General features: G+C 37.9%; 1 protein-coding gene across 1 annotated transcript in view; it reads right to left on the reverse strand.

Moving 5' to 3' along the window:
- LOC128693801 (cytochrome P450 2J6) overlaps window positions 1-22,822 on the reverse strand; it is a 247,607-nt gene that overhangs the window by 82,007 nt on the left and 142,778 nt on the right. The window contains exon 5 of the mRNA XM_070091246.1: window positions 15,911-16,080. Within this exon, the coding sequence (XP_069947347.1) occupies window positions 15,911-16,080 (170 nt within the window). The remainder of the gene's footprint in view (window positions 1-15,910; window positions 16,081-22,822) is intronic.

A 22,822-nucleotide genomic window follows, 5' to 3' on the forward strand; every position in this document is an offset into this window, starting at 1 on the left:
ATGATTACATTATGGTTAATTTTGGGGTCACTTTGTTTACAAGTTCAGCTGATGATTTACTACATTTCCTATTAAAAGAACTCAGTAATTACAATTTACCGTTAACAGTACCTACATTCATTTTGTTTATTAAACTTTGTAGTGTTGATGCTAAGGTTGTGTTTAATAACGAGTTTTACACTCAGAAATTTGGAATGTCAATGGGAAATCCTCTCTTACATCCATAACAATTTGTACATGGACCATTTTGAAAGAAAACTCCTTAACAAGATGCTTCCCAATAGAACTAAGTGGTACAGATATGTGGATGATCTGTTGTATCTAATGCCTGAAAATATATGTAAAAGCCACTTTCTTGTTGAATTAGTCTAACTCATTCTATAAATTTTACTCTTTAGTAGGAACAAAAAAAAGCTTCATGCCTTTTTAAGATGTCATTTGTATTAAGGGAACTATGATGTTCAATTCCAAATATACAGAAAAACCAACAAATAACTGTTCTTATGTACACTATTATTCTTCACATCATGACAGAGTTAAACTGTCTCTATTGTCATCTATGTGTCAACGAGCTTTGCGTATTTGCAGCCCAGAGATCATAGGTGAAGATATTTTGACGTTAAAGAAACAGATATTGATCTAATATATCCAAAATACTTAACTGGTAAATCCTTGAAAGATGCTATAAATATATTTTACAATTCATAAAAGGAATAACAATCAGTTCAACAACAATATATTAGTTCTCCCTTAACATGAAAACCTCCTCGATACTCCCTTTCTAAATAAGGATTTTAATATCAAAGTTATATTTAAAAATGTTGATACGTAAAGAAACCTCTGATTAAATATTTCCCCAAAAATGCTAAAAGATTCCCTGTAAAAAATTGTAATCAATTTTATTATGGTCAAACTAGCAATAGCCTTGAAATAAGACTATAACAACATACACACACACACACACACACACACACACACACACACACACACACACACACACACATAACAGGAAAGGCACTGCAATGGATCAGAGAATACCTGACAGGGAGGCAACAACGAGTCGTGGTACGTGACGAGGTGTCAGAGTGGGCGCCTGTGACAAGCGGGGTTCCACAGGGGTCAGTCCTAGGACCTGTGCTGTTCTTGGTATATGTGAGTGACATAATGGAAAGGATAGGCTCAGAAGTGTCCTTGTTTGCAGATGATGTGAAGTTAATGAGAAGAATCAAATCGGTCAAGGATCAGGCAGGACTACAAAGAGACCTGGACAGGCTACAAGCCTGGTCCAGCAACTGGCTCCTTGAGTTTAACCCTGCCAAATGCAAAGTCATGAAGATTGGGGAAGGGCAGAGAAGACCGCAGACACAATATAGTTTAGATGGCCAAAGACTGCAAACCTCAATCAAGGAAAAAGATCTGGGGGTGAGTATAACACCGAGCATATCTCTGAGGCGCACGTCAATCAGATAACTGCTGCAGCATACGGGCGCCTGGCAAACCTACGGATAGCGTTCCGATACCTCAGTAAGGATTCGTTCAAGACTCTGTATACCATTTACGTCAGGCCCATACTGGAGTATGCAGCACCAGTTTGGAATTCACACCTAGTCAAGCACGTCAAGAAATTAGAGAAAGCGCAAAGGTTTGCAACAAGACTAGTCCCAGAGCTAAGGGGATTGTCCTATGAAGGAAGGTTGAGGGAAATCGGCCTGACGACACTGGAGGACAGGAGGGTCAGGGGAGACATGATAACGACATATAAAATACTGCGCGGAATAGACAAGGTGGACAAAGACGGGATGTTCCAGAGAAGGGACACAGACACAAGAGGTCACAATTGGAAGTTGAAGACTCAGATGAATCAAAGGGGTGTTAGGAAGTATTTCTTCAGTCATAGAGAAGTCAGGCCGTGGAATAACCTAGAAAGTGACGTAGTGGAGGCGGGAACCATACATAGTTTTAAGGCGAGGTATGATAAAGCTCATTGGGCAGGGAAAGAGAGGACCTAGTAGCAATCAGCGAAGAGGCAGGGCCAGGAGCTATGGCTCGACCCCTGCAACCACAAAGAGGTGAGTAAATAGGTGAGTACACACACACACACACACACACACACACACACACACACACACACACACATATATATATATATATATATATATATATATATATATATATATATATATATATATATATATATATATATATTTTTATTATTATCACACTGGCCGATTCCCACCAAGGCAGGGTGGCCCGAAAAAGAAAAACTTTCACCATCATTCACTCCATCACTGTCTTGCCAGAAGGGTGCTTTACACTACAGTTTTTAAACTGCAACATTAACACACCTCCTTCAGAGTGCAGGCACTGTACTTCCCATCTCCAGGACTCAAGTCCGGCCTGCCGGTTTCCCTGAACCCCTTCATAAATGTTACTTTGCTCACACTCCAACAGCACGTCAAGTATTTAAAACCATTTGTCTCCATTCACTCCTATCAATCACGCTCATGCATACCTGCTGGAAGTCCAAGCCCCTCGCACACAAAACCTCCTTTACCCCCTCTCTCCAACCTTTCCTAGGCCGACCCCTACCCAGCCTTCCTTCCACTACAGACTGATACACTCTTGAAGTCATTCTCTTTCGCTCCATTCTCTCTACATGTCCGAACCACCTCAACAACCCTTCCTCAGCCCTCTGGACAACAGTTTTGGTAATCCCGCTCCTCCTCCTAACTTCCAAACTACGAATTCTCTGCATTATATTCACACCACACATTGCCCTCAGACATGACATCTCCACTGCCTCCAGCCTTCTCCTCGCTGCAACATTCATCACCCATGCTTCACACCCATATAAGAGCGTTGGTAAAACTATACTCTCATACATTCCCCTCTTTGCCTCCAAGGACAAAGTTCTTTGTCTCCACAGACTCCTAAGTGCACCACTCACTCTTTTTCCCTCATCAATTCTATGATTCACCTCATCTTTCATAGACCCATCCGCTGACACGTCCACTCCCAAATATCTGAATACATTCACCTCCTCCATACTCTCTCCCTCCAATCTGATATTCAATCTTTCATCGCCTAATCTTTTTGTTATCCTCATAACTTTACTCTTTCCTGTATTCACCTTTAATTTTCTTCTTTTGCACACCCTACCAAATTCATCCACCAATCTCTGCAACTTCTCTTCAGAATCTCCGAAGAGCACAGTGTCATCAGCAAAGAGCAGCTGTGACAACTCCCACTTTGTGTGTGATTCTTTATCTTTTAACTGCACGCCTCTTGTCAAGACCCTCGCATTTACTTCTCTTACAACCCCATCTATAAATATATTAAACAACCACGGTGACATCACACATCCTTGTCTAAGGCCTACTTTTACTGGGAAATAATTTCCCTCTTTCCTACATACTCTAACTTGAGCCTCACTATCTTCATAAAAACTCTTCACTGCTTTCAGTAACCTACCTCTTACACCATACACTTGCAACATCTGCCACATTGCCCCCCTATCCACCTTGTCATACGCCTTTTCCAAATCCATAAATGCCACAAAGACCTCTTTAGCCTTATCTAAATACTGTTCACTTATATGTTTCACTGTAAACACCTGGTCCACACACCCCCTACCTTTCCTAAAGCCTCCTTGTTCATCTGCTATCCTATTCTCCGTCTTACTCTTAATTCTTTCAATAATAACTCTACCATACACTTTACCAGGTATACTCAGCAGACTTATCCCCCTATAATTTTTGCACTCTCTTTTATCCCCTTTGCCTTTATACAAAGGAACTATGCATGCTCTCTGCCAATCCCTAGGTACCTTACCCTCTTCCATACATTTATTAAATAATTGCACCAACCACTCCAAAACTATATCCCCACCTGCTTTTAACATGTCTATCTTTATCCCATCAATCCCGGCTGCCTTACCCCCTTTCATTTTACCTACTGCCTCACAAACTTCCCCCACACTCACAACTGGCTCTTCCTCACTCCTACAAGATGTTATTCCTCCTTGCCCTATACACGAAATCACAGCTTCCCTATCTTCATCAACATTTAACAATTCCTCAAAATATTCCCTCCATCTTCCCAATACCTCTAACTCTCCATTTAGTAACTCTCCTCTCCTATTTTTAACTGACAAATCCATTTGTTCTCTAGGCTTACTTAACTTGTTAATCTCACTCCAAAACTTTTTCTTATTTTCAACAAAATTTGTTGATAACATCTCACCCACTCTCTCATTTGCTCTCTTTTTACATTGCTTCACCACTCTCTTAACCTCTCTCTTTTTCTCCATATACTCTTCCCTCCTTGCATCACTTCTACTTTGTAAAAACTTCTCATATGCTAACTTTTTCTCCCTTACTACTCTCTTTACATCATCATTCCACCAATCGCTCCTCTTCCCTCCCGCACCCACTTTCCTGTAACCACAAACTTCTGCTGAACACTCTAACACTACATTTTTAAACCTACCCCATACCTCTTCGACCCCATTGCCTATGCTCTCATTAGCCCATCTATCCTCCAATAGCTGTTTATATCTTACCCTAACTGCCTCCTCTTTTAGTTTATAAACCTTCACCTCTCTCTTCCCTGATGCTTCTATTCTCCTTGTATCCCATCTACCTTTTACTCTCAGTGTAGCTACAACTAGAAAGTGATCTGATATATCTGTGGCCCCTCTATAAACATGTACATCCTGAAGTCTACTCAACAGTCTTTTATCTACCAATACATAATCCAACAAACTACTGTCATTTCGCCCTACATCATATCTTGTATACTTATTTATCCTCTTTTTCTTAAAATATGTATTACCTATAACTAAACCCCTTTCTATACAAAGTTCAATCAAAGGGCTCCCATTATCATTTACACCTGGCACCCCAAACTTACCTACCACACCCTCTCTAAAAGTTTTTCCTACTTTAGCATTCAGGTCCCCTACCACAATTACTCTCTCACTTGGTTCAAAGGCTCCTATACATTCACTTAACATCTCCCAAAATCTCTCTCTCTCCTCTGCATTCCTCTCTTCTCCAGGTGCATACACGCTTATTATGACCCACTTCTCGCATCCAACCTTTACTTTAATCCACATAATTCTTGAATTGACACATTCATATTCTCTTTTCTCCTTCCATAACTGATCATTTAACATTACTGCTATCCCTTCCTTTGCTCTAACTCTCTCAGATACTCCAGATTTAATCCCATTTATTTCCCCCCACTGAAACTCTCCTACCCCCTTCAGCTTTGTTTCGCTTAGGGCCAGGACATCCAACTTCTTTTCATTCATAACATCAGCAATCATCTGTTTCTTGTCATCCGCACTACATCCACGCACATTTAAGCATCCCAGTTTATAAAGTTTTTCTTCTTCTCTTTTTTAGTAAGTGTCTACAGGAGAAGGGGTTACTAGCCCATTGCTCCCGGCATTTTAGTCGCCTCATACGACACGCATGGCTTACGGAGGAAAGATTCTTTTCCACTTCCCCATGGACAATAGAAGAAATAAAGAAGAATAAGAGCTATTTAGAAAAAGGAGAAAAACCTAGATGTATGTATATATATATGCATGTGCGTGTCTGTGAAGTGTGACCAAAGTGTAAGTAGGAGTAGCAAGATATCCCTGTTATCTAGCGTGTTTATGAGACAGAAAAAGAAACCAGCAATCCTACCATCATGCAAAACAGTTACAGGTTTCTGTTTCACAGTCATCTGGCAGGACGGTAGTCCTGCCAGATGACTGTGATATATATATATATATATATATATATATATATATATATATATATATATATATATATATATATATATATATATATATATATATATATATGTCGTGCCGAATATGTAAAACTGGTCAATTAGCAAGAACTCATTTAAAATTAAGTTCTTTCTAAAATTTTCTCTTATAGGTTTATAGATATATTTTTTCGTTAATGTTGATGTAAAAATTTATAATTTTGCACCAAAAGGAACTTAGAAAACTTACCTAACCTTATTATAACAAGAACAATTTATTTTAGCCTAACCCAACTAAATATATTTTAGATTTGTTTACAATAATTTAATACTAAACAAACACAGTGAAATATATTTTTTTCGTTAGGTTCAGAATGATTTTGGCGAAATTATTACAAACACAAATTTTCACTTGTCCTATATGGCAAGATGAGCGTTGCCATTTAAGCCAAGATCGCAAGTTCTGCCTATTCGGCACGACATATATATATATATATATATATATATATATATATATATATATATATATATATATATATATATATATATATATATATATATATATATATATATACCAAACTGCGGCTGGACAGAACTCGACCCTACGAACCTTGTACTGCCTCCCGAGACAACACAATGCACGCATCACCTTATCACGGAGCCAGCGATCCTACAAGAACCGAGCACACAGCCCGTAGCTATGTGTTTTCTGTCTTGACCCGAGGACACTCGTGGCAGTGGTATCTCAAGGATTAATTTCAGCCTCATTCTGTTTGAATACTCGCCTCAACAAGCAGTCTATATAGTAATGAAATCACGAAACAAGTGATTTTAAATAATTTACCAAACTGCGTTCTCCGTTTAATACCTCTCCTATTTTTAACTATCAAATCCACTCATTTCTCAACTTAGTAATCTCACTCCAAAATTTTTTCTTATTTTTAACAAAATTTGTTGATAACATCTTACCCAATCTCTCATTTGCTCTCTTTTTACATTGCTTCACCACTCTCTAAACCTCTCTTTTTCTCTCCATATATTCCTCCTTCCTTGCATCACTTCTATTTTGTAAAAACCTCTCATATGCTAACTTTTTCTAGCTTCCATGTCTCTTTGCATCATCATTCCACCAATCGCTCTTCTTCCCTCCTGCACCCACTTCCAATTAACCACAAACTTCTGCTAAACACTCTAACACTACATTCTTAAACCTACCCTATAAAGCTAAACCTAACCCTTCTATCCTCTTATAGTTGTTTAAGTCTTACCCTAACTTCCTCCTCCTTTAGTTTATAAACCTTTACCTCTCTCTTTTACTTGCTGCTTCTGTTTTCTTTGTATCCCATCTACCTTTTACTCTCAGTGTAGCTACAACTAAAAGTGATCTGATATATCTGTGGCCCCTCTATAAACATACACATCTTGCAGTCTACCCAACAGTCTTTTATCTATTAATTTGTAGTCCAACAAACTACTGTCATTTCACCCTACATCATATCTTGTATACTTATTTATCCTCTTTTTCTTAAAATATGTTTTACCTATAACCAAACCCCTTTTCCTACAAAGTTCAAAGGGCTCCCATTATCATTTACACCTGGCACCCCAAACTTACCTACCACGCCATCTCTAAATGTTTCTCCTACTTTAGTATTTAGGTCCCCTTCCACAATTACTCTCTCACTTGGTTCAAGAAGTTCCTACACATTCACTTAACATCTCCCATAAGCTCGCTCTTTCTCCTCTACACTCCACTCCTCTCCAGGTGCATACACACTTATTATAACCCACTTTTTCCATCCAACTCTTATTTTAATCCACATTATCATTTAATTTATATATTTATATTCCCTCTTTTCCTTTTATAACTGATCCTTCAACATTATTGCTTCCCCTTCCTTAGCTCTAACTCTCTCCAATACTCCTGATGTAATCCTTTTTATCTCTTGTCACTGAAACTCGCCTACCCCCTTCAGCTTTGTTTCGCTTTGAACTAGAATATCCAACTTCTTTTCATTTATAACATTTGCAATCATTTCTTTCTTATCATTCACACTACATCCACGACCATTCAATCATCAATGTTCTATAAAGTTTTTCTTCTTGTTTTAAGTATTTTTAACAGGAGAAGGGGTTACTAGCCCATTGCTCCTGGCATTTTAGTCGCCTCATATGACACACATGGCTTACGGAGGAAGAATTATGTTCCACTTCCCCTTGGAGATAAGAGGAAATAAACATGAACAAGAACTAATAAGAAAATAGAAGAAAACCCAGAGGGGCGTGAATGTATATGCTTGTACATGTATATGTAATGTGATCTAAGTGTAAGTAGAAGTAGCATGACATGCCTGAAATCTTGCACGTTTATGAGACAGAAGATAGACAACAGCAATTCTACCATCATGTCAAACAAATTCAGGCTTTCGTTTTACACTCACTTGGCAGGACGGTAGTACCTCCCTGGGTGGTTGCTGTCTAGCCGAAGGAGACTCAAACCTATGAACCTTGGAACAAGGTACACAGTGCTTTATCATTCTCACCACACTGGACCAATACCAAGGAACTATGAAAATAGAAAGTGTATAATTTCGAGATTTTATACTACTTGGTCAACATATAACACCTGAGCCTTTTATGATGATGTGGGTGAGGTGGTCAAGGACCTGTCAAACACAGCTTATATTCTACTCAGGTTTTAAAATTAATTTAAACTTGTCGATTATATTTTTAATTCTTTACAAATTTTAATAATTATAAATGAGTGCAATTTGCACAATCCCAAACTTTTTTGGACTTTTAAAATCAACTGGGTGGCTAAAATATCTCACATGAATAAACAGAAAATACTCTTTATTGAACTTGTCTAATTTTTCTCTACAGCGTTATTGGCAAATTGCTCGTTCCATTGGCAATGATTATGAACCTCCTCTCACAGCTGCGTAGCTTCGTACTCTTATAAGTACCAAACCTCGAGAAGAGGAGATGGCACATCAAACTCTTCCTTATACGGGAGCCAAGAATAAAAACCCGATGATCTCGCAGGAGGAAAATGATACACCAACTGAGCAAAATCGTCAGTCTCGTGCGACAGGGATGTCTGAAGGTGAATTTGGTGAGTTGGCACCTGAGTTGGCGAAAATCAATCTCGAACAGACTAGGGAACAACGATTATATGCCAGGGAAGAATTTGATAGAGAAAAAGAAAGGAAGCAGTTTTCTCAAGTTGTAAATGAATTTATTTTACAGAAAGCAGTACAGCTGGTTCCCCGCTTCAATGAGGCAGAACCTGAACAATATTTCGAAACTTTCGAAAATCAGGCTCGAGCCTTGAGGTGGCCTCAACAGCATCGGGCGTCTTTGATGCATACAAATTTTCTTTGTAGTGCACAGGAATTTACATCAGCGTTAAATGACAATGATTTTTCCAATTACAAAGTGGTGAAGATCATAATTCTTGGAGTAGAGCAGTGCATTCTGGCTAAATATAGGAAGTCATTCAAGTTAGGCAGACGACAGCTTGGTCAGTCTCTGGTTGATTTTGTAAGACAGCAGACCAAAGCTTTTACCAGCTGGTATAAAGCAAGTGGTGTCGCCACCTTTGACGCAGCTCATCTTAATAGATAACCTGCTGGAGTGTGTGGGTCCAGAGGTCGTACAGGATCGTGTCTTAACCACTGTATTAGAGGCAGCCAGGTTGGCTGATACCTTCGAAACCAAACGCTCCTTGTCCGAGCGATCCCATCTCTCTTTTCAACAGCCTGGCATAAGCAGAGATCTTCAGCATTGGAGGATGAAGTGCCAGCCGGAAGGAGAACGTTTATGTCAGCCAACTAAGTCACCTGGTGAACCACGCTACTCAACTTATGGTCAATTTGGTGAGCGGCAAACCACACTGATGGTGTAACTCGACAGCAGTATCAAGAGCGACACCAGGAAGAGCGACACCAGTTACAACGTCCACAGGGAGCTAAGGACAAGCCTGTCGTATGTTACCTGTGCAACCAAGTAGGTCATATCTGCCCAAACTGTCCAAATAAACCCCAGCCATTAGGGAAAATCTATAGTGTTCCTAGTAACATGTCCCTGAAAGAAGTAGAGAAAGGGATGGCCCCTTATTATTGTAAGAGTCGTATTTCCCTTCAGGAAAACTCAAAAACAACTGAAGTCAGAACCTTTAGAGATACTGGAGCATATTGCCCGCTTAAAAGAAAGGGAGTACTTCCCCTTTCTGAACACACTTCATTACAATCCTCCGTTTTGCTTGAAGCCTTTGGAGGAGCGATCTTTTCTGTCCCCTTGCATAGAATCTCTATACTGTGCAAATATTACACTGGATATTTGACTGTAGGTGTATCTGAAGGATTTCCTATGAAAGATGCCATGTTATTACTGGGTAATAACATTACCACTGCTAGTGTTATGTCCTGAACCCATAATGATTAATTCTTCTCCAGCATTGGCCATAACTAGGGCAACATCCCAAGGGTTGTCTGGCGAGTATGCTGACCTATTCTTGGACGACTTTGATCTTGGAATAGCCAATTTGTTTTACGAGGAAAACTGGCCAGAGCCTCGTAAATTTAGTGAACAGACCCAGATCAAGCCTTCCTATATATATATATATATATATATATATATATATATATATATATATATATATATATATATATATATATATATATATATATATATATATAGGGTTGCAGGAGTGCCAGGTATCTCTGTTTCCATGCCCGAGGGACTGTCCTTCCGGGAGGAGCAACGAAAGGACTCTTCTTCAAATTTCTCTTTTCAGGCAGCCATGGGTAAATCCTTTTCTGATCATCCTGTCAAATATAAACTTAAAACTGACTATTTGATCTGCACTGAGACTGGTAAGGAGGTACAGGGCCGGCAATTGTCAGATAGATTAGTGGTTCCAACAAAGTTTAAACCTCAAATATTGAATATAGATCATAATACTTCATTAGGAGGTCACTTAGGAATTACTAAAACATTATATAGAATCACAAAAGAATTCTATTGGCCAAAATTAAGGCAGGATGCGAAGAATCATAACCGATGTTGCCGAGAATGTCAGCAAGTAGGGAAACCTCGACATTCCATTAAACCTGCACCTCTCCAGCCTATACCTGCTGATGGAAAACCTTTTGCAGAATTAATTATAGATTGTGTAGGTCCACTATCTAAGTCCAAGTCTGGAAACCAGTACTTATTTACAATTATGGATAGAGTAACTAGATACCCAGAAGCAATTCCCATGTGCAGTATTAATACTAAGGCCATTCTCTAGGCCTTAACCAAATTTATCTCTTGTTTTGGCATTCCTAAATCTTTTCCAAGTGATCAAGGTACTTATTTCGCTGCCAAAGCATTTAGGGAAGCATTAACTAGGTTAGGGATAATTGACACCTTATCCAGTGCCTATCATTTTCAGTCCCAAGGCTCCTTGGAAAGATACCATCAGATGCTAAAAACCATGATGAGAACTTTTTGTATGCATTTCCCTATAGACTGGGATGAATCACTATCTTTGTTGCTGTTTTCAATAAGGGAAACTGTGCAGGAGTCTACTGGGTATAGTCCGTTTGAGCTGATCTTTGGGCACGATGTACGAGGTCCTCTTCGGGTGCTCAAAGAAGGATGGATGGGAGTAGACGTTAGCTCAACACTCTACAACCCGACTTCAAGGTTGCAGGTGGCACGTCAGTTAGCCAAGGCTAATTCAAAGGCAGCTCAAAACAAGATGAAACAAAGGTATGGCAGAAATGCACAATTTCGCTCCTTCCATCCAGGAGACAAGGTGTTGGTACAGGAACCTATACCTGGCCACATCTTGAAAGCTATATTTACGGGACCTATGGAAATTATAAGTAAATTGTCTGATATAAATTATGTGGTGTCTCCCCTTGATAAGTCCTCAAAAACTTAAACTTACCACATTATTCAAATTAAAGCTTTTTATACCCCAAATAAAGCCCCAGTAATGGCACTGTCCTCTGCTTCTGAGGATGACTCTGACTCTTTGCAATCTATTTCTGAAATTAATGTCAAGCTTCCAAATTCTGTCCTCAAGGACCCTAGCCCTTTAATGGTGGGACTATTTGTAATTCAAGTAACAAGTTTATGTGCGCTTCTATAATCATACTCTAATATTTTTCGGATTTTCCAAAAAAATGTATATTAGGTTATCATGACGTAGATGTCGGAAACTCTAAACCTATTAAACTCTCCCCCTACAGAGCTAATCCTGAAAAACAGAAGCTACTTCGGCAGGAGATAGAATTTCTGTTAGAGCATGGTTTAGTGGAGGAATCATCCTTGTTAAAAAAAGCTAATCGAGGTTTTCGAATGTGTACAGACTACCGTAAGGTGAACGAGGTCACAATCACAGATGTTTACCCTCTTCCTCGTCTGGATGACGTAATCGATTTTGTGGGTAAGGCTACTTTGTGTCCAAGTTAGATTTCCTTGTAGGTTACTATCAGGTACCTTTGACGGACAAGGGGGAGGAAATCTCTGCCTTCGTGATTCCAGGAGGTCATTACCAATGTACAGTTACCCCTTTCGGAATGAAAAATTCTCCCTCTTCATTCCAGAAACTTATCCATCAGGCTATTAAAGGACTTGATGGCATGGCAGCTAACTTAGATGTCATAGTGGTGATGTCTGATACTTGGGATCAAGACCTGTTTAGGCTTAAGGCTCTCTTTGAGACCTTCCAGAGTTCCTATTTAACTGTTAACTTATCTAAGTCTTCCTTTGGCCAGGCTATTGTTACTTTTCTAGGCCATGAAGTAGGTAGTGGTAAAGTTGCCACTAAATTTACTAAAGTTCTTGCCACTAAAGATTATCCAGTTCCCCATGATAGGAAATATCTTCAACGTTTCCTGGGCATGATAGGGTTTTTACAGAAGATTCTGTAAAAATTTTTCAGACATTGTAGCCCCTCTTACCTCTCTTACCAGTCACAAAGTTCCCTTTAATTGGACCCCAGAATGTCAAAATACTTTTACGAAAGTAAAAAGATTATTGTGTACTGCACCCATTCTTTTGTCTCCAGACTTCCCCAAACCTTTCTCATTATAGGTTGATGCTTGTGAGTCTGGGGTTGGGGCAGTACTGTTACAAATTGGGGACGAGGGGTTGCAGCCTGTGGCCTTCTCGGCGAAGTTCCAGCTGCACCAGAGGGCCTACTCAACAATTGAAAGAGGCCCTCGTGCTGGTTCCGGTCTTGGAGCACTTTGATATATATGTGGTCACAATCTACACCGACTACAACTCTCTAATATATCTCCAAAATATGAAGAATCACAACACAAGAATCATGAAGAGGTCACTTAGGCTGCAACCATATAATATCAGGGTAAAACATATCCCTGGTAAAGAAAATTAGTTGGCAGACTCTTTGTCAAGAGTCTAAATTTTATATGTATTAGGTTAGGATGTGTTAGAGACCTTTGTTAATCGGTTTCTAGCTCTTTTTTCCCCCCCTTTATATGTTTTTTTTTTTTTTTTTTTTTTTTTTTTTTTTTTAGTGAGGGGTATGGTAGCTACAGTCCGCCCGTATCTTGGACCTACGTTAGCACTACTGTCTCGCTCTAAGTTCAGGGTTTGGCTTTTTGTCGCGAATAAAGCTGAGCTCCATCTAAGAGCTGGAAGGCTGAGAGGAAAGGCAGTCCCATGATATGGTGCTATGGCAGCACGGTTACCAGTGGGAGGTGGGAGCCTATTCCTGAACCCTCTTGGGGTGGGGGTCTGGCATGCAAAGAGTACATAACCTTTATTCAGCGCATGTACACACCCTCATTGAGAAGCTATCTCCCCAACCAGCCAACTAGTACTAGGGTCGAACGATGAGGCTCCATTCTTCGATCATACCCAGGTTCAGCCAATGAGAAGATGGTTCTGGCAATCGTAGAGGTGTTGTGGGCATCACCCACCTGTCTACCCTTGTCTTTTCCTTGCTAGAGCTGGTTGAGCACGGTTCACCATTCTGTCTCCAGGCTGTGTCTTTGCCTTGCCTAAACCATGTCGTATACTTACATTTTCCAACCGTATATAGTGTACATAGTTTAAATATCCATATTGCTCTTGATGAAGGAAAATATATTTCAAAGTCATTCAACTCTGTTCTGCTACTTGTTCCCCTTTACACCCAGGATAACAAGTCTTAGTGTTCCTGGGTTGTAATATCAGGAAGTTTTCATGGTAAGTGAGAACCAACATATTTGTAGTTAAGGATGTTTGTGGTTTTTTGAATGATAAAAAGTAGTTCTAGAAATTGTAAAAGAATTATCAAATAAGTGTTTTGGGTATTTTAGATCTAATGATCTAAAATACTTAAAACACTTCATTGATATATCTCTTAAAATTGCTAGAAGTATTTTTTATTAATAAAAAATGGACAAAGAACCTTATTCAGCTAGAAATACGTTGGTTCTCTTACAAAGAAAACTTTCTTGATATACCTTCTCTACTTAGGAATTTTATTATCAAAGCTATATTTATAGTAGTGATTGTCAAGCAATTCGCTGTAAGTTGCAGGATTTGATAAAATATCTTTGTAGGAGCCTTGTGCTCTGGGGTCCGGAGGAGTGACCGTCTACCTCTGCCTAGGCACCCATACTTATCGAGTCTGGCTGTGTGGCAAAATACTGAGTAACTGATGCCGAGTTTGCAGGTTCGAATCCTGCTGTGGACTGAGAGATGTTTGTAAATAATTTCGTCTGTTTGCAAATTGTTAAGCATGTATATATATTGTTAGGTAAAAGGACACAAGTGCAACTAATGTGTCATTTATATATATATATATATATATATATATATATATATATATATATATATATATATATATATATATATATATATATATATATATATATATATATATGTATATATATGTCGTGCCGAATATGTAAAACTGGTCAATTAGCAAGAACTCATTTAAAATTAAATCCTTTCTAAAATTATCTCTTATACGTTTAAAGATATATTTTTTTCATTAATGTTAATGTAAAAATTTTTAAATTTACACCAAAAGAATCTTAGAAAACTTACCTAACCTTATTATAACAAGAGCAATTTATTTTAGCCTAACCCAACTAAATATATTTTAGATTTGCTTACAATAATTTAATACTAAACAAACACAGTGAAATATATTTTTTTTCGTTAGGTTCAGAATGATTTTGGCGAAATTATTGCATACACAAATATTCACTTGTCCTATATGGCAAGATGAGCGTTGCTATTTAAGCCAAGATCGCAAGTTCTGCCTATTCGGCACGACATATACATATATATATATATATATATATATATATATATATATATATATATATATATATATATATATATATATATATATATATATATATATATATATATATATATATATATATATTGTTCATATTGAGAACGGTAAGTGATGGAGGTTGGATTTTTTTTTTGTTTTTGTTACCAGTGATACTTATTCTAGATTTTTGTTTTTGCTGAAGAATGGCTTTCAGAAACTTTTTTTCATGTTTTTGTCTACTGAAAAAAATCTTTACAAGATTTCTTTGAATAAATTTCAGCTTTATTGGAGATCAGTAATCTTAATTTTCAAATATCGTAAATATGTCTTATATATTCACTGTATTAACAAATGTGAGACTCGGTTTACAGGTTCTATTTATCATTTGCACTGTAAATGTTTTCCTGTAAATTTTCTGAGGTCTTATTTGGTAAACCTAACTTAAATTAATACACGATGCTTAAGAAATGTTCTGTAGATATTATTTGTTTTTTAAATAACCCATCTGCTTATAGTAAAAGATTTAAACATATTGTGTAACTTGGTGATAAAAACGTTCATTTGACCGAGATTTGTTTCCTGGCTATGCGACACAAACTGTCAAGTCTCTTGACGTCTACGACTTATTTTCTCCTAGAAATGTCAAATAGACTCTTGAGGGTAAGTCTGATTAAACCAAGTAGTAATAGGTTCTTATTAGTCGACAGATTGGGTGGCATCATGAAAGGTGTCAGACAGGATATGGGTTGGGTTTGTAATGAGCATAATAGTATAACTAATCATTAACTATATAGTATCTACATAAGAAATTGTCATGATCCATACTGATGTAAGTGAATGACTCACTCCAATATCTAGCTTCTGTCCCTGTCTTTGTGTGAAGTATTCCAGTAGCTCCTCCAGCTCACTCTTCATGATTGGCTCGATGCTCCGACGACCGAAACCAAGGTCCTTCAGTGTCCTCAAAGTAAAGCGACGCTGGTTCTTCCACACCTCCCCGTTGGTGCCAATGATACCTACAAAAGGTATAAATTAGTAGGATGCCCAACGATGCTTTATTTAGATACAGGAAAATATTTGAGATAGACCGACCTTGTGCTCACTATCTCAGTGTCAAGCCTCATACATTCTTCAGCCTCATTTCACTTGTTTGTATTATATAAACATTTTCTCCATGTATTTGATATACAGTTTAACCTCGGCTTACGAGTGCCCCACCATATGAGTTTTTCAGGATACGAGCAGTCACATGGTCGATTTTCTGTTTCTGGATACAAGCAAAAATTCATGATGCGAGTTTCACCCTCGAACAACTTGTTTTTAGACCTCCAGATCTTACAAAAACAAAACTGAATATATAAATGTAGTTTATTGTCGTGATGTATTATGTTGTTCTTGCTGCTTAAGACTATAACTGTAACAGAAATAATAGTATTTCTTACCTTAAATTGTGGGTGCTGGTGTTTGTGGATGATTGTGAAGAGAGTGGAGAGTTATGTTGTGGCCCTACTGGGCTGAGGTGGATGGTAGAGGTTCTGGTACTGAAGTTGATGGTTGATTGGAGTGTGTCTAAATTCTGTAATGGATTTCTGCTCCATTTTACCCTTCAGTACATTATACAACTGACGGTAAAGCATCAGCTGCTCTAGACACCGTTTCAGGGTCCTCTTCAGTGAAAAAGTCTAACTTTAAGTCAGTCTGTCAAGTTCTTTCAGCCAGTCAAGTCGACAAGTCAGTCAGTTAAGTCAGCAGGTCAGTCAGTCAAGTCAGTAAGTCTGTCAATCAAGTCAGTAAGTCAGTAAATCAATCAGTCAAGCCAGTCAGTAAATCAGTCAGCCAGTCAAGTCAGTCAGTCAAGTCAGTAAGTCAGTCACCATCACTAGCCACATATGTAATGACATATTTTTTTCATTCTGTTGTACATATCATTTTTATGAAATTAATAATGTTTACTATGTAATATTAGATGAATTGTGATTGATAAATAAGCTCTATATTTTATTAGCAAAATATTGAAGAATTTTGTTGTGCCTGGAATTCCGCTGGAACGTATTAATGCCATTTCAGTTAGTTTAAATGAGGAAAATTGACTCAGCTTACAAATCAGGATATAAGCAAGGTCACGGAACGGAATAAACTCCTAAGCCGAGGTTCCACTGTACTTTTCTCAAGATTGAAGGACTGAGGCAGTCAGGCACTCATTACTTCAAACTCCTCATCTTCCACCATTTTTCCTGTACTGAACTGCTAAAGCCACTAATTATCGAAACGTTTGCACAACAAAGTTTCCCATACATTGCACAAGTGTCTCATTCATCTCTTCATACATGCTGGCAATGTTACATGCTTCCACATGCTGACAATCTCACATATTTTTGCACATATTCAGAATCCTACGAATATTTTCACTAAATGAGACGCTCAACCACCTTTCAAATATGACAATCATGCAGTCCTTTATAAAGTGACAGCATCACATACTTCCACGTACTGTTAGCCTTATACTCATAAACCATGGTATGGATGGGGATTAGATTTGCGGCTATTGATTCATAAAAATCTAGACCAGCGCAATCATTTGAAATCGTGTCATTGCAATTTTGTGAGTTCTCGTACTCATACTCATCACGAACATTCACATACTGGCAATCTCTCACATATTCACACACAAACATCCAGTGAGCAGAGGTTCTGTAGGCGAAAACGCCTTGATAACAAGAAGAGTCAGAACAGAACAGCCAGACTGGTTCAAACTAACAGGAAGATGGCAGTAACTCAAATAATCAAGCGTTACAAGAGTGTTATGCATAAAGGCATCTCTGAGTGCACAGCCCATCGAATCTTGAAGTGGACGGGTTGACAAGACCACAAGGTCTTGTCAACTAAGAATAGGAAACTTTAGATACAGTGGAACCAGGCTCATCAAAACTGGACAGTTGAAGGTTAGAAAAATGTCGACTGGTCTTACAAACTGTGACTTCTGCTGCGACATGCAGACGTTAGGGTCAGAATTTTTTATAAACCTTCGGTATGTGGTTGAATGGGAAATTCGCGACATGAGTAAATAAATAAAAATATAATAAAATATTTATATCTTTGCTAAGGTTACAATGTGTGTTTACATATCATAATATGATTGGAACAAAGAATGCCACTATCATGCCGAGGCATTTCCCACAGTCGATAAATTTACAGCAGCTGCATGATGCTATCCTGTCAATATGTACCAGGTTCTCCAAGGAGTGTTTCCAGCACTTGTTGTAAACAAGCTCTACAAGTAAGTCAGTCTGCTTTGGGAGATAAGGTTACAATAAGAAAAGATAAGATTTTGGTCGGATTTTTCACCCAGGAGGGTTAGCCACCAGGACAACGACATACCACTAACAAATATGTTAGTGGTATGTCGTGAAGGTATGTCGTGAAGGACCTAACTAGTTGGGGCCAGCAGGCCTGCTGCAGAGTTCATTTCTTATGAGTCGGGTGTCGGCGCAAGTCAGGTGTTGCTTTGTTGTGGAATGTAATGGTGAGGTGGTCTCGACCTTTTATGTGCCTTCCTTTGATAATATGAGAAGTCACGAAAGCGCTTGGAATTTCACTATTCTTTCACAGTGGTTGTTTTGCATATATATATATATATATATATATATATATATATATATATATATATATATATATATATATATATATATATATATATATAATCACTGTCATACATAATCACTGTCTTTGCAGAGGCGCCCAGATGCAACAGTTCAGAAGCATGTATAAAGATATATAACATATCCCTCCAAACTGCCAATATCCCAAACCCCTCCTTTAAAATGCAGGCATTTTACTTCCTATTTCCAGTACTCAACTCCGGCTATATAAAAATAACCGGTTTCCCTGAATCCCTTCAGTAAATATTACTTGCTCTCACTCCAACAGCTTGTCAGGTCCCAAAAACCATTCGTCTCCATTCACTCCTATCTAACACGCTCACGCATGCTTGCTGGAAGTCCAAGCCTCTCGCCCACGAAACCTCCTCTACCCCCTCCCTCCAACCTTTTCGAGGACGACCCCTACCCCGCCTTCCTTCCCCTACAGATTTATATGCTCTCCATGTCAATCTACTTTGATCCATTTTCTCTAAATGACCAAACCTCCTCAACAACTCCTCTTCAGCCCTCTGACTAATACTTTTACTAACTCCACACTAAATTCTCTGCATAATATTTACACCAGGGCATCTCCACTGCCTCCAACCGCCTCCTCGCTGCAGCATTTACAACCCAGGTTTCACACCCATACAAGATTGTTGATACCACTATACTTTCATACGTTCCATTCTTTGCTTCCATAGATAACGTTTTTTGGCCTCCACATATACCTCAATGCACCTTTTTTTCTTCATCAATTCCATGGTTAACCTCAACCTTCATAAACCCATCTCCTGACACGTCAATTCCCAAATATCTGAAACCATTCACTTCTTCCATTCTCCCTCTAACCTTTGCAACATTTCTTTAGAATCTCCCATAAGCACAGTATCATCAGCAAAAAGTGACTGTGTCAACTCCCATTTTGTATTTGATTCACAATAATTTAATCCCACCCCTCTCCCCAACACCTTAGCATTTACTTCTTTTACAACTCTATCTATAAATATATTCAACAACTATGGTGACATTACACATCCCTATCTAAGACCTAATTTCACCGGGAAGTGATCTCCCTCTCTCCTACGCACCCTAACCTGAGCCTCACTATCATCATAAAAACTCTTTACAGCATTTAGTAACTTGCTACATATTCCATATACTTGCATCATCTGCCACATTGCACCCCTATCCACTCTATCATATGCCTTTTCTAAATCCATAAATGCAATGAAACTTCCCTACCTTTATCTAAATACTGTTCACATTTATGCTTCAACGTAAACACTTGACCAACACATCCCTTACCCACCCTATAGTCTCCTTGTTCATCTGCAATCCTACACTCTGTCTTAGCTCTAATTCCTTCAATAAAAACCCTACCGTACACTTTTCCTGGAATACTCAGCAAACTTATTCCCCTATAATTTTTACAATCTCTTTTTGTCCCTAGGTACCTTCCCCTCTTTCATACATTTATTAAACAAAAATGTCAACTACTCCAACTACACTCATTCTACACAATTCCTCACGCACCTCCCCCACACTCACATCTAGCTCATCTTCACCCCTAAAAGATGTTATACCTCCCTGGCCAGTGCATGAAATTACTGCCTCCCTTTCTTCATCGACATTTAAAAGTTCCTCAAAATATTCCCACCATCTACCCAATACCTCCATCTCCCCATCTACTAACTCCCCTACTCTGTTTTTAACTGACAGATCCATATGTTCCCTAGGCTTTCTTAACTTGTTCATTTCAAAATTTTTTCTTATTTTCATCATAATTTCTTGACAGTGCCTCTCCCACTCTGTCATCTGCTCTACTTTTGCACTCTCTCACCACTCTCTTCACCTGTCTTTTGCTCTCCATATACTCTACTCTTCTTATATCACTTCTTTGTAAAAACCTCTCATAAGCTACCTTTTCCCTTTTATCACACCCTTTACTTCATCATTCCACCAATTACTCCTCTTTCCCCCTGCCCCCACCCTCCTATAACCACAAACTTCTGCCCCACATTCTGTTACTGCATTTTTAAAGCTGTTCCAACTCTCTTCAACCCCCCCACTACTCATACTTGCCCCAGCTCACCTTTCTGCCAATAGTTGCTTATATCTCACCCTAACTTCCTACTCCTTAGTTTATACAGTTTCACCTCTCTCTCTTAGTTGCTGTTACCACCTTCCTCTTGTCCCATCTACCTCTTACTCTAACTGTAGCTACAACTAAATAATGATCCGATAATCAGTTGCCCCTCTATAAACGTGTACATCCTGGAGCCTTCCCATCAACCTTCCATCCACCAATACATAATCTAACAAACTACTTTCATTACGTGCTATGTCATACCTTGTATACTTATTTACCCTGTTTTTTTTTATAAAATATGGGTTACTTCTTACACATAGATCAATTAAAGGATCTCCAATTTCATTTACCCCTGGCACTGCAAATTTACCTACTATTCCTTCCACAACATTTTTACTAACTTTAGCATTGAAATCCCCAACCACAAGTACCCTCACACTTGGTTCGAAACTTCCCATGCACTCACTCAACATTTCCTAAAATCTCGATCTCTCTCCTCTAGACTTCTCTCTTCTCCAGGTGCATAAACGCTTACTATAATCCACTTGTTTTACTCCACATAATCCTTGAATTAATACATGTATATTCCCTCTTTTCCTGCCATAACTTATCCTTCAACATTATTGCTACCCCTTCCTTAGCTCTAACACTTTCAGATACTCCTGACATAATCATTACTTCTAACTCTGTTTGAAGCCCCTGACCTAATTCCATTTATTTCTTCCCACTAAAACTCTCCCACTCGTGTAGAATAGGTAAAACTGGTCAATTAGGAAGAACTCATTTATTATACGTTTAAAGATATAGTTTTTTTTTTCGTTTATGTTAATGTAACAATTAATAATTTTGTACCAAAAGTACCTTAGAAAACTTACCCAACCTTATTATAACAAGCACAGTTTATTTAGCCAAATTCAACTAAATATATTTTAGATAAGTTTAAAATAATTTAGTAATAAACAAACACAATGAAATATATTTTTCTCGTTAGGTTCAGAATGATTTTTGCGAAATTATTGCATACACAAATTTTCGCTACTCCTTTTCGGCACGAAGAGCATTGCGATTTAATCCAAAAATTCCAAGTTTTACCTATTCGGCACTACACACACACACACACACACACACACACACACACACACACATATATATATATATATATATATATATATATATATATATATATATATATATATATACATACATATATATATATATATATATATATATATATATATATATATATATATATATATATATATATATATATATATATATATATATATATATATATATATATATATATATATATATATATATATATATGCAAAACAATCACTCTGAAAGAATTGAGAAATTCCAAGCGCTTTCGTGACTGCTCACATTATCAAGGAACTATGAAAGTAAAGCATCCAAGGAAGCTATATAAGGGGTCTGGCCAGCACCTCACTATCAGATCCCACAACGGTTAAACACATGACGCGCGCCGACCCAACTTGGATAGGTCCTTTGCACAACTCACCCACAAACTATTCTACCCAAGAAAATTTAAAAATTATTATTTGTCCAGTGTATTAAATTCTTCCCAAATTCTATTAATTATAAATGGATCTAATTTATATAAACCAAAGGAAATATTCATATTATTGTCAAAACTGCTTTTTATGAAACAAGATTCAATTATATTCCTGTCGACCATGGACTTGCTTGATACTACTTTCTCAACTTTTTGAAAATCAATTGGATGGTTAAAATCTCTTACATGAATAAATAGAGCATTGGAATCTTGTCCAGTTCTAATGCTATATTTATGTTGTTTTAATCTTAGTTCGAGATTTTTACCAGTTTGACCGTAATAAACTTTATCGCAAATTTTTCAAGGAATCTTATAGACACATCCATCAGCATTTTGGGGGGAATTCTTTATCAAAAGTTTTTTTACTGTATCAAGATTTTTGAATACAACTTTAATATTAAAAGTCTAAAGAAGAGAAGGCATATCAACCAAGTTTTCATGGTAAGGGATAA

The sequence above is a fragment of the Cherax quadricarinatus genome, chromosome 34 (assembly GCF_038502225.1).
Source record: "Cherax quadricarinatus isolate ZL_2023a chromosome 34, ASM3850222v1, whole genome shotgun sequence".
Taxonomy (NCBI): domain Eukaryota; kingdom Metazoa; phylum Arthropoda; class Malacostraca; order Decapoda; family Parastacidae; genus Cherax; species Cherax quadricarinatus.